The sequence below is a fragment of the Aspergillus mulundensis genome (assembly GCF_003369625.1).
Source record: "Aspergillus mulundensis strain DSM 5745 chromosome Unknown scaffold_13, whole genome shotgun sequence".
NCBI classification, from domain to species: domain Eukaryota; kingdom Fungi; phylum Ascomycota; class Eurotiomycetes; order Eurotiales; family Aspergillaceae; genus Aspergillus; species Aspergillus mulundensis.
The window spans coordinates 401619-415238 of NW_020797901.1; the positions used below are offsets into that span (position 1 = coordinate 401619).

At 51.7% G+C, this 13620-nt stretch overlaps 5 protein-coding genes across 5 annotated transcripts; 3 read left to right on the top strand and 2 right to left on the bottom strand.

The window, feature by feature from the left end:
- Window positions 1–4690: 4690 nt before the first annotated feature.
- Window positions 4691–6377, bottom strand: DSM5745_09729 (cytochrome P450; the record flags this gene model as incomplete). The annotated part of the gene is made up of 6 exons (XM_026751745.1): window positions 4691–4850; window positions 4927–5557; window positions 5610–5739; window positions 5793–5933; window positions 5981–6011; window positions 6064–6377. The coding sequence occupies 6 exons, from the start codon at window positions 6375–6377 to the stop codon at window positions 4691–4693; spliced, it is 1407 nt and encodes a 468-aa protein (XP_026599477.1).
- Window positions 6378–6684: 307 nt separating this feature from the next.
- DSM5745_09730 (uncharacterized protein) lies at window positions 6685–7484 on the top strand (the record flags this gene model as incomplete). Its single annotated transcript, XM_026751746.1, has 2 exons — window positions 6685–6862; window positions 6922–7484. 2 exons carry the CDS (start codon window positions 6685–6687, stop codon window positions 7482–7484), a joined length of 741 nt encoding a protein of 246 aa, XP_026599478.1.
- A 675-nt stretch (window positions 7485–8159) lies between these two features.
- DSM5745_09731 (sterol desaturase family protein) lies at window positions 8160–9083 on the top strand (the record flags this gene model as incomplete). Its single annotated transcript, XM_026751747.1, has 2 exons — window positions 8160–8301; window positions 8350–9083. 2 exons carry the CDS (start codon window positions 8160–8162, stop codon window positions 9081–9083), a joined length of 876 nt encoding a protein of 291 aa, XP_026599479.1.
- Window positions 9084–9761: 678 nt separating this feature from the next.
- Window positions 9762–10240, top strand: DSM5745_09732 (uncharacterized protein; the record flags this gene model as incomplete). Its single annotated transcript, XM_026751748.1, has 2 exons — window positions 9762–10060; window positions 10111–10240. The coding sequence occupies 2 exons, from the start codon at window positions 9762–9764 to the stop codon at window positions 10238–10240; spliced, it is 429 nt and encodes a 142-aa protein (XP_026599480.1).
- A 2364-nt stretch (window positions 10241–12604) lies between these two features.
- Window positions 12605–13435, bottom strand: DSM5745_09733 (uncharacterized protein; the record flags this gene model as incomplete). Its single annotated transcript, XM_026751749.1, has 1 exon — window positions 12605–13435. The coding sequence occupies one exon, from the start codon at window positions 13433–13435 to the stop codon at window positions 12605–12607; it is 831 nt and encodes a 276-aa protein (XP_026599481.1).
- Between the last annotated feature and the right edge of the window lie 185 nt (window positions 13436–13620).

A 13620-nucleotide genomic window follows, 5' to 3' on the forward strand; every position in this document is an offset into this window, starting at 1 on the left:
ATTAAATACTCGTCCTTGGGTTTAGGATTCCAAAGAGATGGTCGCATTGTTGGGGCACCGCGATCAGATCGATACAAGATTAAGAATTACCTACTGGTAAGTCTGAAGCAGGTTGAAGTCCACCGTGTACAGTCAATCTTGAGTAGATGACGATCTTGCCTTTTGATGGTTTGACAAATGAAAATTATCGGGTTCTTTGATCGTACTGTGTTCGACTTGGCTCCGGCTGAGAAAAAGAACGCATCGATATACGCCCAGTTCTTGCCCGGAAAGTGATGATCTTGCGCGAAACCTGGTACTGGATTCGGACCGGACGTACACGAACAGCAATTGTCCCGCGGAAATGTCCTCAACCGCTTAAAGGAGGCGTCGTTCGTCAACAATGGCGTTACGAAGTTCAACGTGTGCCCTTCCGGTAAGTCGCAGGTCTCTGTGGTCGGAAATTGCTGCGCATGCAGAAGTAATCATAAGGAAGACAAGAGGAATTCATAACCAACAACATCCGGTGTGCTTTTTTCGTCGGGAAGGACCATGTTTCCATCCAGGGTTTCCGGTTCGAAGGGCCTGGGCGGGTGTTTGCTCCCGTATCTTGGGCAGAAGTAGCAAGAGCTCTAATACTCTAGACCATTACAGACGGGAAACTTTACCATTGAGATGGTGGTGTTTCGGGTCTTCATATTGCCCAAGCTCGAGTTCTCATTAGCGGAGCGCACCCCGTCTGTAGGTGATTTGCAAACGCGGAGATGGCAGCGTACGGCGGGCTTTGTCAATTGTAGGTAGACGGTAAGCATTGTTGTTAGCATGGCAAGCTAGTTAGATGCCTGGGAGTTGTTAGCTCCAAACCGATTCTCCTTGCCGAGCTCCCGCGAACACCATTTGAGCACATACCTGACTGTACAGAAAAGGAAATCTGACATTGGGCTTGTGTTCTCAAACGCTGTGAGTCAATGTCGCTGGTTGCGATGATGGTTGTTCGCATGACTAATTCCACAAAAAAGATGAGGGCGAATTGCACCTGCATGGTGTCAGGACATGGACAAGGCGAGCTATGTTTCAGTTGGCTTTAACAACAAAGCGAAGGGAATGACCATGTCTTGTGCGGTCTCGGATGTATTTCGTGATGGAAATCATTGAACGTGAACGGAAGGGTCAGAGCACAGGATGGCGGGAGTCATGGTGAGAAAGTAATGTCACGACCGGTCCATGATCGCCTCTGACTCCTTCGAGCAGTAAACGTAGAACCATATCTAAGCAGCAAGGAGTATGGGTTAGCTCAACCCCTCTGTCAAGCATGTGAGTTGGAGTGTGGTACCAATGAGATGATTGAGCATTCCCAGGGCGTATCAATGGTAGGCGCAGCGCTCTCACTTTCTGAAAAGACAAAAGCGATAGGAGGCACGGTCGAGGGGTCGGTCATGCATGAGTACTACGCCGCGATATGCGATTGTTGATCCGTTCTTCTCTGCCAAGATGTGGTAGACGTTTACCTCAGTGGGCGTATCCGAGGGTGGATGTTTGGAAAGGAATATCTTTCGCTGAGTCGATAGACTTGGGACAGCACTATGACAAAGACAGATCAGCAAACGCCAACAAGGTAACGAAGGGAAGGAAATAGCGTACAGGGACGGTCCATTCTGGCAGGTTATGGATGGGTGTGGTAACGAGCCCTCCCATGTTTTGCGCAATTGGGCAGACCTATCTTCTTTATCGATCCAGATGCACCGTGTTAGTGTCGCTTCCATCCAGTATCGACCAGCCCATGACACTAGGACAGCTCGGCACCATCTCGTTGGGTCGGAGAATATAATGGAGAGTGTGCCGCACAAATATCAAACGGCATAGAGAAATGGCCGTTCGAACTACTAGGCGGAGCAAAGATGCTTCGGAAGTTCAACAAAGATCATGGACAGCAAGTCTCAACACATGGCTTGGATCATTGGTCGTGGTTGGGTTGCCGACTTTTTGCGGAACGCAGGATACGAAAGAAGGCATCCGAAAGGAGGAGCACGCATTGGGCTCAGCCATCGCATATCGACGGCCTTTGCGGATCTTGTTGCGACTGTATTCAAAGGTCGGGACATGGTCGTATATATAGGCATTGCTATAGACGAAGAAAAAGCCGGTCTGGAGATCTAGCAGCAGTTAGCTTGTTGTTCAGTGCTTCAGTACTCAATAGCTAAGGTAACTCACACCAATGATAGAATTCGATGACGGACAAGCGAAAGACCGTATATATAATGTTTGTGTTAATTTGAGCCAATATGATGAATCTGCAGTGCCATTAGTAATAGGTAAGACAATCAGAACAAGGTGAACATCCGTGTAATAACAAGCCAGGCAGTGGGGAAGCAGAGACCTGACAGTGTTCGTTCCTGCTTGTCGACGAGCAGATGTTCGGCCAGTGTATCAACCTGACTTGGGGTCAGAGGCATATCAGATGGGGCAAGGCGCAAGGTTGTTTGATCAGTGCAGTGAGGGGAGTATATAGCGTATATCTGCGTCCTATATATAGGAATGGTTGACGTTGTCTTGTAGGAGACGAGCGACCTAGGGCTTGATGAGGCTTGAAATACCGTTCGGGAACATGGATAGCAGTAGACGGATAAGGTAAGATGTAGATGGGATTCGACGAGATACATTGCACAAGCAGGTATCTTCTCATTTCCCAAGGCAAAGGGAGAAGATAAGTTGGCTTTTGCCATAGGTAGCAATGTTGGACTTTCAGACACTCGAAGAAAGATAAAAAAGCTAGGAGAGCCAATGCCTGGTCCACGTCCGTGAAAGAATCTCAAGGGCTTGATCTAATAGAGATAATGCGTCAGCTATAAAGCAAGTCCATCACAAGCAGCATTAATACTGACCTAACCCAACCAAAGACATACGGCACTCGATCAGAAACAAAACATTGAGCGCCAATGAACCAGCGTCACCTCATCAGAGGGGTATCTGCAGTATGGAAGTTAGAGAACAAAAACAATAGCATAACAAAGCCACAGGCACCAACTACGTATATACCGCTCGTCAACGGTGCCAACATCTGTTCGTGAACGCAGAGGGATGGAGCATCTCTATTGTCGGTCGGGACGCTGTCGTAGAATGCGCAAGACCTCGTCAAGTCGGTTCCTGAGCGGGGCGTACAGGTCGACTACAAAAACAAACATAAGGAAGAGTTCGATGTAAAGGATGATGAAGTAGACCGGGGTCAGATTGATCTGGCTGAACTTCACTAGGTCAATCATGATGGGCAAATGCGAGGGGTAGTAAAGATGGAATGGATGAGTAGAGTAGACGAGTTGATCATGGAAAGAAAAGACATTCAGAGCTGGGAATTGCAGTGCTTATATGTCCAACGAGCTGAATGAATTTGCTTGCCTTTGCTACCGCTGGACAATTGCGCGGCCTCGAGAGCTGTTGGAGATGGTGGGTATGCGGAGACTCGACAGAACGAGGATGAGATCAACAGAACAATGCAAGCAGTTGCAAACCAGAGCCTTGCGAGCGAGGACACTGCGTCCGAAGCGCATGCACTTTCGGGAGGCGGCAGCATGGATACGATACAAAAGTCCAACTCGATTGGCATACTTCCCTGGTGCAGTTGGGACTTACCGGGGGCGTGGAAATGCATAGAGTGCGCACACCTGGACAGGACAAATGATACCAGACATTCAGCCATTCCAAAAACTGTTTGCGCCACCAGCGACGAACAAGCGACCCAGTTCAGCTTGCGGTTCAAGCTGGTGTCACACTCTCGCGGAAAGCCGGTGCGCCTCCGTTTGGATGCTGATTTTGGCCACGTCAGTGTCAAGAATGGGTTCAGTCTAGGCAACAGTAGACTAAGAAATCAATGCCATCTGATCGGAAACGGTAGACCTTGCAGGGAAGATGCACAGCGTTATTTCAAACCAAAGTCCCTGGCCACGGTTCCAAGTCAACGCGGATTATCCTCGCAGTTGCTGTCCCTAGTCAAGTCAAGACCAAGGACTGGGATGTTCGTCGTTAGTTCCCGAGCTCCGCTGCACCGGATCGAGTGCGTTATTCAGAGAGCTCAAACTCGTTGAGTAGGAGGATCCCTGTCTGTTGAAAGGTGTCCCGAACGACCGGAAACGTACCAACAGGCCATCCCTGTACGGCTGCAAGGACCGCGTTTGACCCGCCTGACCTAACACGAGTACGTTACACCGAGCAGTGACCCTCGTACTGCGTCCAGCTTGCAGCTCCCAAAATTGAGCTTATCATGGCCTAGACACCTCGTGAACTCCGTACTCCGCAGAGCTCTGGCCATCCATCCCCGCCGCCGACGTTGTACGAGCCTACGAGGTGCATATCCAGCGAAGGCGCTAGTTGCATTAGGGCCAGTAACCAAAGCGCCGATATGTACTGAAGTGGCCCCGTTGGGGCGTCACACAACATGTGAGTTACCTGTTCGAGTACCATGACTTTTGGGACCATGATGCTGGATCAGCTAACTGGAAACAGCGGCCGAACCATGAGTATACTTGTGAGCTGTGGAATCATGGGCTAACAAACGGAATAAAACTGCAAAGGAATTGGTAGGTAATGTCAGATTCAGGGTAGTTTTTCTTAAGTTAGCTATTTGCAAAGCGGGATGAATCTTGCTTACGACCAGGGTCGAAGGCTGACCGAGCAATTATCCAAATACTCGAGTAGAGGTGGCAGCAGGAAGTCGACGTCATCTCTCACTAAACCTCAACTTGCACGTTTGTCCCTGTGGTCTCGAAGAGATAATCTGGTCATCGATATCCATGCACTCACGCATATCCTCCGCGATCGTCGTACGGAACCGCGAGTACACCTCTCGGAGGAGAACCTTCATTTCGACCATGGCCAAGCTACGGGTGGTCCATCGTCAGCAACTGCAAACCGAATCCCACAATGTCGCGTTATGCATGAACAGAAAGTACTCACTTCCGCCCCGTGCAACCCCTGCCACCGGTCGAAAAAGCAAAGAACAGCCGGTTCCGCTGAGCAGCCCCTTTCTCGTCCATCCACCTATCCGGATTGAAGCTGTCGGGTTCCGGGAATACGTCCTCGTCGAGCCTGTGCACCGTATACGGTTGGCAGCTGACGATCGTCTTTTCCGGGATGAAGTGGCCGTCGATCGATCGTCCTCCAGCCGGTACGTATCGCGGAAATGACATCGGGATTGGCGGCGCACACCGTAGGGCTTCTTTAACGACTGCGTCGAGGTAAGGCAGTTTATCTATTGGGGTATCCGGATCCGCATTCGTCAATTCCTCGAATAGTCGGTCCTGGAAACGGGTGTTCTGCGGTCGGGAAAGCTCCCACATCAGAAAGCACAGACCGTCGCCCGTTGTGTCGATGCCCGCCGCCATGTGATCCTTGCATTCTGCAGCAACCTGTGCATGGTTGAGCGGGGAGTCTTTCCGAGCTAGTTTGGCGACGAGGCTGTGCTGGCTGGGCTGTTGCTGGGCGGACATTCTCAGGACGTATTCGTTTGTCTTGGGTGAGTGGCGCGGGATCAAACATGACGGGAAGCAGGGGGCTAGAGCGGGGAGGTAGTAATGCAGGAGGTTCTCTGCTTCTGTTAGGTATCGATGACAGAAAACTACATTGGAACGACAACGAACTCTGAAGGCTCTGGTGGTAAGTAAGCTCCTCCATGATTTCAAAGTCTTCCTCCGAGTCCAGCGAGCGTAGTCCCCCCGGGCTAAACATGAAGTTTGTCACACCGTCGAGAGCGAAGCAATGGAGCCATACCTGCAGGTGCGTCGTCAACAAACGGTGGCGGCATTCCATGGACGGAAACATACGTAGACATCCACGCTCTCGGCGGACGCAACGCATCTTGAGACAAAAGCCCTCGCTCGGTCTGCAATGGCGGATACGTGCTCATCGCGCAGGATATTCGTCATGGCGTACCGATCTGCGAGTTCGCGTTTGCGCTGGCTATGCTGCACGCTGTCAGACAGCGTACCGACTCGGGAAGGACAGAACTCACGCTCTGCTTTTCGAGGGTCGAGAACATGGTCCTAATCAAGTCAGCTACCGTCGACAAAAGAAGATTTGTTCACTCCGTCATACTTAATCCCGAACTGACGAAACAAGTCATAGAGCTCCGTCTTGTCATAGCCGCTCCCACCAGAGGCATAGATCTCTCTGATCGCTTCCAGACTAGCAAGAGAGATCTCATTGGGCGCTATGCGGACGGTGGGCCCGTATCTTTTGTGCAGGTCATGAATGTATAGCCGTCTATTCGAGGTGAACTCATGGTACTTGAGTACCCAGCTCGTGAGCACGGTATACCATGGTCCTGGAATTTTTGTGATAGGCGATCGGAGTCGTCGGATGAAGAAAAGAGTTACTAAAAGCCCAGCAACTAGATAGAGGGTCAGCATCTTGACGGTTGCTGTAGATTGCGATTGTTTGTGATGAATCACTGTTGCATTATATAGAAGGTGAGCGCGATAAGCAACTCAGCCTCCGGACCCTATCTCATCTGAAAGAGGAAAGTCTAAGAGATCAAGGATTGGAGTAAGAAGAGCAGCCAATGATTTTCGATCTGTTTTCTGCGATGTGATGCTCCAAATGTGCGGGGAACTGATAAGAGACTCGGGAGATGGAATGAAGATGATGACTGAATCATGTGCTCATGAACCTAAATCTCCAGCTCTTACCTCACAACAACAACAGACCACTGTCAATATGACAAAACGACTCTCAACAAGAGTATCCCTCCGATGGCCGCCCGAGCCGGCATTCGAAAACACCGACACGCTCGTCCTCTCCGTCGGAAACTGGTATGTCGACCTCCGCGTTGACCGCGACACCGGGAAACTCGACTGGGCCATTGCGGGAGAGCGACTCCAAGACCCGAACTCGAGTATGCAGTCTACATTCCACCCTTCTTCTCGTCGCCCGACAGAAACTGACTTGAAACAGATGAAGTCCTCTTCACACACGAACTCGACTCCCGAAATGCCTTTGGCGTCGCGGACTGCGGCACATTCTCGACACTCCCGAACGGCGACGATCTGGAGGTTGGGGTCATGCCGCGTCCTGATTTGCCGGGCGCGCCCGTGAGTGAATACGAGGAGGTATGGAGGGAGCTACCATTCCCGCGAATGGAGGGGCGCGAGAACGTGTCCTTTGTTATGGAGAGCGCGACGGGCGGAACTCTGGGAGAGGGCGAGGAGAAGGAGGTAACTCGGACTTTTATCGGCGGTATTTGGGGAACTTACATCGCTCTTCGACAGAGGCAAGTTCTTGTTCGGCCGGTTGGAGAGACGAAGATTGTGGTCAGGAGCGGTGGGGAGGTCAGTGCGAGGAGGGAAGACTTTGTTCATGGTGGGTTCGAGGTGAAGTACTCGCTGGGCTCGGAGGCAGATAAACTGCCAACGCGCGAGGATATACGATCTCCATCGTCGGATGGTGCTCCAGAGAAGTTAGTGGTTTGTGGGCAGGAGTATATTGTTCGCTCGTGGGAGCTCTCAGATGCCGAATGATGGGCCGATGCACAGCTCCACCGCTCAATATAGAGGATTCTCAACTTCTCGTGCTCTAGGATCAGGTAAATGGACCATATAAACAACTCTTGATCTTAAAACTTTTTAAGAAACTGGGCATGGTCCATTGATCGGTTTTCGAGGCTGCCTTCCAGGATCGACGTCCACCTCTTCCGAAATATATATATCGGGGACTCCCTAACCAGTATATCAGGGCTCCAAGGCAAAAACAACACTATTTCGTCTCATTTTGCTCTTACACCTTTAATTAGACCAACCTTTTCAAGAATGAGCACAAGCTAGACGTACAGTAGAAGTAAAGCTATCCCGTTACCAGAGGCCAGTCGTGTGCGGTACCGTACGGAAGATCCTACGGGACATGTCCCAACGCATTCATCGCAAAATCCCTAGGCAGCCGCGATCCGATCGCGTGGTGCAGACTGTCGATCCCGTATCGTACGTGAACTACCCCTATATCCACATTAATTTATCGTGCATGGATGTAGTGTGGCGAGGTAAGGATCCGGCCTGAATCCGGGGTGGTGTGTTTGGATCAGACCACACCGGGATTTGGCTGAGCCCAGACACCGCAGGTACAAAACCGGCTCGAAAATTCCGAGCCAGGTACACGAACACGTTGCACCTCAAGAGCCTCAAGAAGTGTATCACATCATAATGGCGAACGTTACCCTACCTTCCGGCTCGCTGTCATACCCTGAGCTTGTCCATGTGGCCAAGCAGGATCCGAGCCTCTCATGGCCGGAACAGCTGTGGTGGGCGCATTACACCTTCTGGAACAATGATGTTCTGGCAACTGGTAAGTAGATGTTTGTTAGCGAAAACGTTCGTTGCTCATAGACAACAGGGGTGATGACCTTCCTCGCCCACGAACTCATCTATTTCGGTCGTTGTCTTCCCTGGATCGTTGCAGACGCCTGTCCGAGCGTGTTTCGTCGGTTCAAAATTCAAGACCAAAAGAGCCCGTCGGTTAATGACCAATGGACATGCGTCAAGTACATCCTCGCCATTCACTTCATCGTCGAGTTACCGTTGATCGTCCTCTTCCACCCGATGATGGAAGTCTGCCATGTCCAATACACCCTTCCCTTCCCGGAACTGTCCCTCTTCGCCACACAAATCGCCATCTTTTTCTTCGTCGAAGACACATACCACTACTGGCTGCACCGAGCGATGCATTGGGGCCCGTTATACCGTTCGGTTCACCGAATCCACCATCAATACTCCGCGCCGTTCGGATTGACTGCCGAGTACGCCAGTCCGGCGGAGACGTTCCTCCTAGGACTAGGCACGATCTGTCCGCCGCTTGTTCTGGGGTATTTCACTGGCAACGTGCATCTGATAACAGTGTTGGGTTGGATGGCGTTGCGTCAGCTGCAGGCAATCGACGCGCATTCGGGATACGACTTTCCATGGAGCCTGCGACGGATCATACCATTCTGGGGCGGTTCCAGCTGGCATGATGATCATCATCGGTACTTCCGGGGCAACTATTCCAGTTCATTCACGCATTGGGATGTTTTGATGGGAACCGTCGCTGGGCCTCGGGGGAAGGCCATGGGACACAAGAAGCAACGTTGAGGGCGAGCATCGGATGGTTAAAAGTTTTTGACCCTGGTCATAGTTGTAATAATCTGTACATAGTAATGTTAATATCGATAATGAAGCAAAGATGCGACCAGCGGGATGTGAAATGAAGAAGTGAGCACGGTCGGCGGCTATGACTGCGGATGGCATGTGAGAGATGCGACGGAAACTCAAGAGATGGGTCAAGTGCCTTGGGCTGGGAAGAAGAAGTAACTGTACCTGACTAGCGAATAGACCTTAGTGCCAACCGAGGTACTAGTACTTCGTTCCCTGGTCAGTACTTTAGCCACACGCCGGCAAAGGATCCCCAGCGCATAACTCGTGGCTAGACACCCACTAAAAGAGGGTCTGGAGATTTAGTGCCTCTGCAGCGAGGATCTCAGGATTTGACAGCCTGGTGCTTCGCTCATCCATCATCTCATCCATTTTCCCAGCCGTATACAATCCAGGAAAGCTGAAGGTGAGACACTCTTGCAGAGGGAATGACGCACTGGCGGTCGGAAATACCGGTCCCCGGGCTCCGCGGTCACCAATGGCCTGCACTGGAGGAGGCCGCGGTCCTTTTGTTTGCTTCCAAGTTGGACACAGCACTTTCTCCCTTTCTCTCCCCTTTCTCACGAGCTTCTTCGTGTTTACTGTGCTACTTTGTATCTTCGATCTCTTGACATGACCATGGCCAATTCTATGCGAGTCCTCGTCTACGCTCGAGTTACGGATATCCCGGGTCTGCCCCAAAAACGTTATCTCGCCCTAGGCGACCTGGTGGCTAGGCAGCTTCTTAGCCGCAATTTCCACGCCAGTGTCCACCCGCCCGTTTATGACCACGTCCACATCCCAGCCGACTTCGACTCCGAACAGCCGCTTGAGCGGTGGTTTATCTTTGACCTGAACGTCAGAAAAGCTCTGCCTCGTAGCGAACTTTTACAATTGCCGCATTTAGTGTACTTCGCCAGCCGCCAGGGCGATAAATGGTGGGTTAATTCAACATAATGACAGTAAACAAGTGGCTAATTCGCAACAGGATATTTCTGAAACGCGACAACTCAATCGAAAGGGCAAAATCAAAAGCGGCATCATTCGCTTGGGGTGGGCGTTTGGAGCAAAAGTTGTTCGCTGAATTGAGGGCGGAATACAGCCAAGACGTCTCCTGAACTTTGCGCGGGTTGTGTCGTTGTTTCAACCCCAACCCCGCCTCATACTTTGTCAAGGAGTCTCTGGCGGCGTGTCTCCTCTGCACGACGGGCATCTGTCGTTTGGGACATCCTCCTGCCAGTCCCAAACATCAATGCGTTGGTCAGGAGGGCAAGTCAATTGATTTTGGATTGCGGGCCGACATCTCGCAATGTATACGGTTGCCTCGTGGCCGCAGACCCCAAAACGTCCCCGAACGTTGTTGCACATCTCTCCCTTCAGCAATTGTGTTAGACCTCTCTGCAGCGATTTTGCGGCTCAACGGCTGGGCGCGGAGACGAGAGGAACGACCAATAGGGCGGAGTCTGACCTAGCACCCGTTATATTAATATTTGGTTTTGGCCACGGCCCAAGCGGGGAATAGCACGTCACTGTACCTCAAATAGTCAACGTCTTTCTTTGAGCTGGGGATAGTCTTCTCGCACGCCGGTTTCAACGTCAAGGTCTCTAGGAAGGATATATCAGGCAGATATCTCCTTCAACCTTGGTGGGCAGGTGGGCGACCATATCATGGTTGGCAATCGCATCATAGTCAACGCTCATTTGACAAACCCGCAGCGGCTGTGGCTCATTGATGGCAGGACTTACTGGACAGTGGACTCAGCCCAACAAAGAAGTGCTTCTGTCCGAGCGCAGCCGTCTAGACCGGCTCCCGGAAATGCATATAATTCATTTGAATTTCGCTGCTAAACGAATCAGACCCACGCGGGCCTATAAGAAAATGCCTGATTGGATCCGGACGTCTGCTCGAACCAAGGTTCTCCTCCTTATCCGAGCAATCAGTAAGATGTCTAGCAGCGTCGCAGCCCGCGCTAGTGCGCTCGGGCTCCAGCTACCCAAGACACCGGACGCTGGTTCGAACAGCTTTTTGTCAGGCTGGAAGCCATATTTGCTGCAGGCATACCATGGCAGGCTGACCTGTGCCGGTGCCGGCGAATCGCTGGCCGATAACCGGTTCCTGTGAGAAGAGCCCACACGGGTAACTTGTAAGATATGACTTGCACTATGCTCGAAACAGTTGTGCGTGCAGATGGGGCAGGAGACAGCCGTTCATCTCTTGATTGCAACAGGCTTCCCCAATCCCCAGTGATGAGATTGGTAGAGGGTCCACACTCGTCACAGACGCCACCGGCAAATCATACCACGTTGGATTGCGTGCCACTTTAGCTGCGGAACGCCGGAACACCGTCTTCAATAGGCCGCGACTGCTGAGTGCTGGCTGCATGGCTGCCGGCATCTGCCCTCCTGATTAGTTAGGCGGACGCGAAGTCTGAGCACTCCGGGGATTCATCCGGTTTGTTGGACTAGCCAGCAAACTTGCCGACTGCCTAATCGGGAGCCGCGTTTCACTAGGCAATTCGCTATTTCACTCTGTACAGTACTTCGCCGGCTTGGGGTGGAGGTGGATAACTCCACAAGGCACTACGCCTTCTCCAGAGTACAAAGCTTCTCGGACGAGAAAGCGAATGCCTTTGTTTCCTATCTCCAATTATCCACGTTCCGCGATTATGCCGCGCAAGTCGATTCCGAGGCTGCAGGGAAATTCTGGACGATTCTTAGGCCTCAACTAGCCTCGCACTTGCTGTGCGTGGCAGCGTGGGAGTGGTCAGTTCGTACAGCGGGCTATATTTTCTGCAACGGGAGGCTCGAAGCATACCGATCTCTACGCTCGCAGCCAATCTCGCCAAAGCTTACGGTTGTACAAGCCCACTCGACGGCCAATCTCACACGGCAAAGTGACCATGGTTGGGGAACCCTGTTGGCGTCAGTTCTATCGCGTTGGCCCTATAATCGCGCCTCTATTGCTTGAAATTCTAGCTGACTCTACTAAGAAGTAGGAAGGTTAAGGCACACCAGCAGCCAGTGCACGTCTGCATTTCTCCCTGAACCCGTCCGTGGTCGACATGGAAAAATTGTCCGCGCAGAATGACTGCATAAGAATGAGACTCTCGCCATTCTTGATCCCTGTGCAAATACCCGAGTGCCTGGTCCTCCACGTGTTTCATAAATGTGATGCATTGTCGCCCAATCAGCAGTTATCTCTATATCACCGCATTTCCCTGATAAGGAGATGGCTGCGCTAAGGAGCGGTTCGCCTCTGCGCTACTGTTTAGGGCCTCTGCACGATTGAGGATAATGTAACTGCAATGCTGCCTTACAATTTCGCAAACCCTGCTCCTACTAGGTCTAATCAAGGCCGGATGAAAGTACCAGTCCCAAGCGAAGGTTCATCAAGTCCAAAACTCTGCCCAGCTCGCAATAGGCCAGAAACAACAAAGGCGAAGAATATTCGTCGAGACAAAATCCCATCAAAATGTGAACACTCAGTTCGCAGTGTACTGTCTCGGCAGCCAAAGCTCATACTGCGTCCCAACACAAGCCTCGTCGCTGGCGCAAACTGTCGCATCAAATGCCGCATACGTAAAGAATGCGTCCTTCTTCCTCGCCAAATCATCTCCAAAAACATTCTCAGGCTCTTCCTCGATTGGGTACCCGCGGTACGCAATCACACTGTCCGGGAAAACCGAAGCAATAGCCGACTCGTTTGTGAACAATCCCGCAGAAGTATGATCACTGTGATCGCCACTTCCAAACGGGTCAATATAATCAAGAGAGTTCAAGCTATCCGGCTCGACATCATCAATGATCTGCCTCAGCGTATCAATCAGTTCATCGCGCGAGTACGTCGTGCCAGACCCATCAACAGTGCCGATCGTCTCAATCTCCCCCTTCCACAACTGCTCCATACTCTCCTGCCCCGTCGCAGGGAATCCGCTCCCATCCACGTTCCCATCGGGGATATGCATGAACGCAAGCCTTATTTCGGGCCGCGACTGAAGCCAATAAAGCGGAATAACTTTCCCCTCAACACCGGCGTCACCCAGGTTCCAGATGTTCTCGACATCGGCCATCTCGGCGTAGGCTGCGAGCATGCCTTCTTGGCGGAGCATCCAGAATTCAGAGGACTGACCTGCGTCGCCTGATGTAAGGAACACCGTGAGCACGTCGAAGCCGGCGTCGATGTTGTGCTGGATGTCGGGGTTTACGAAGAGGAGGTCATCGTCCGGGTGGGCGACGACGTTCATCGTCTTCTCGGCGAAGACGGGGCCCAGCAGCGTTATCGCTGTGAGGAGGGAAGGGAGCTCGAATCTCATGGTTGCTGTGGTATGTATCCAAGTGTATGTGGAGGTGGAGAAGATGCAGAAGAGAGAAAGACTGAAGGTGATTCCTTTGGCCTGAAGTCTGACAGCCACTTTATACATTGCTGAGATATGCTACGCGTGGTCTTGATGTTTGTTTACGTCTGTATTGGGGGTTGGCGAGGTGGTACTCGCGCATT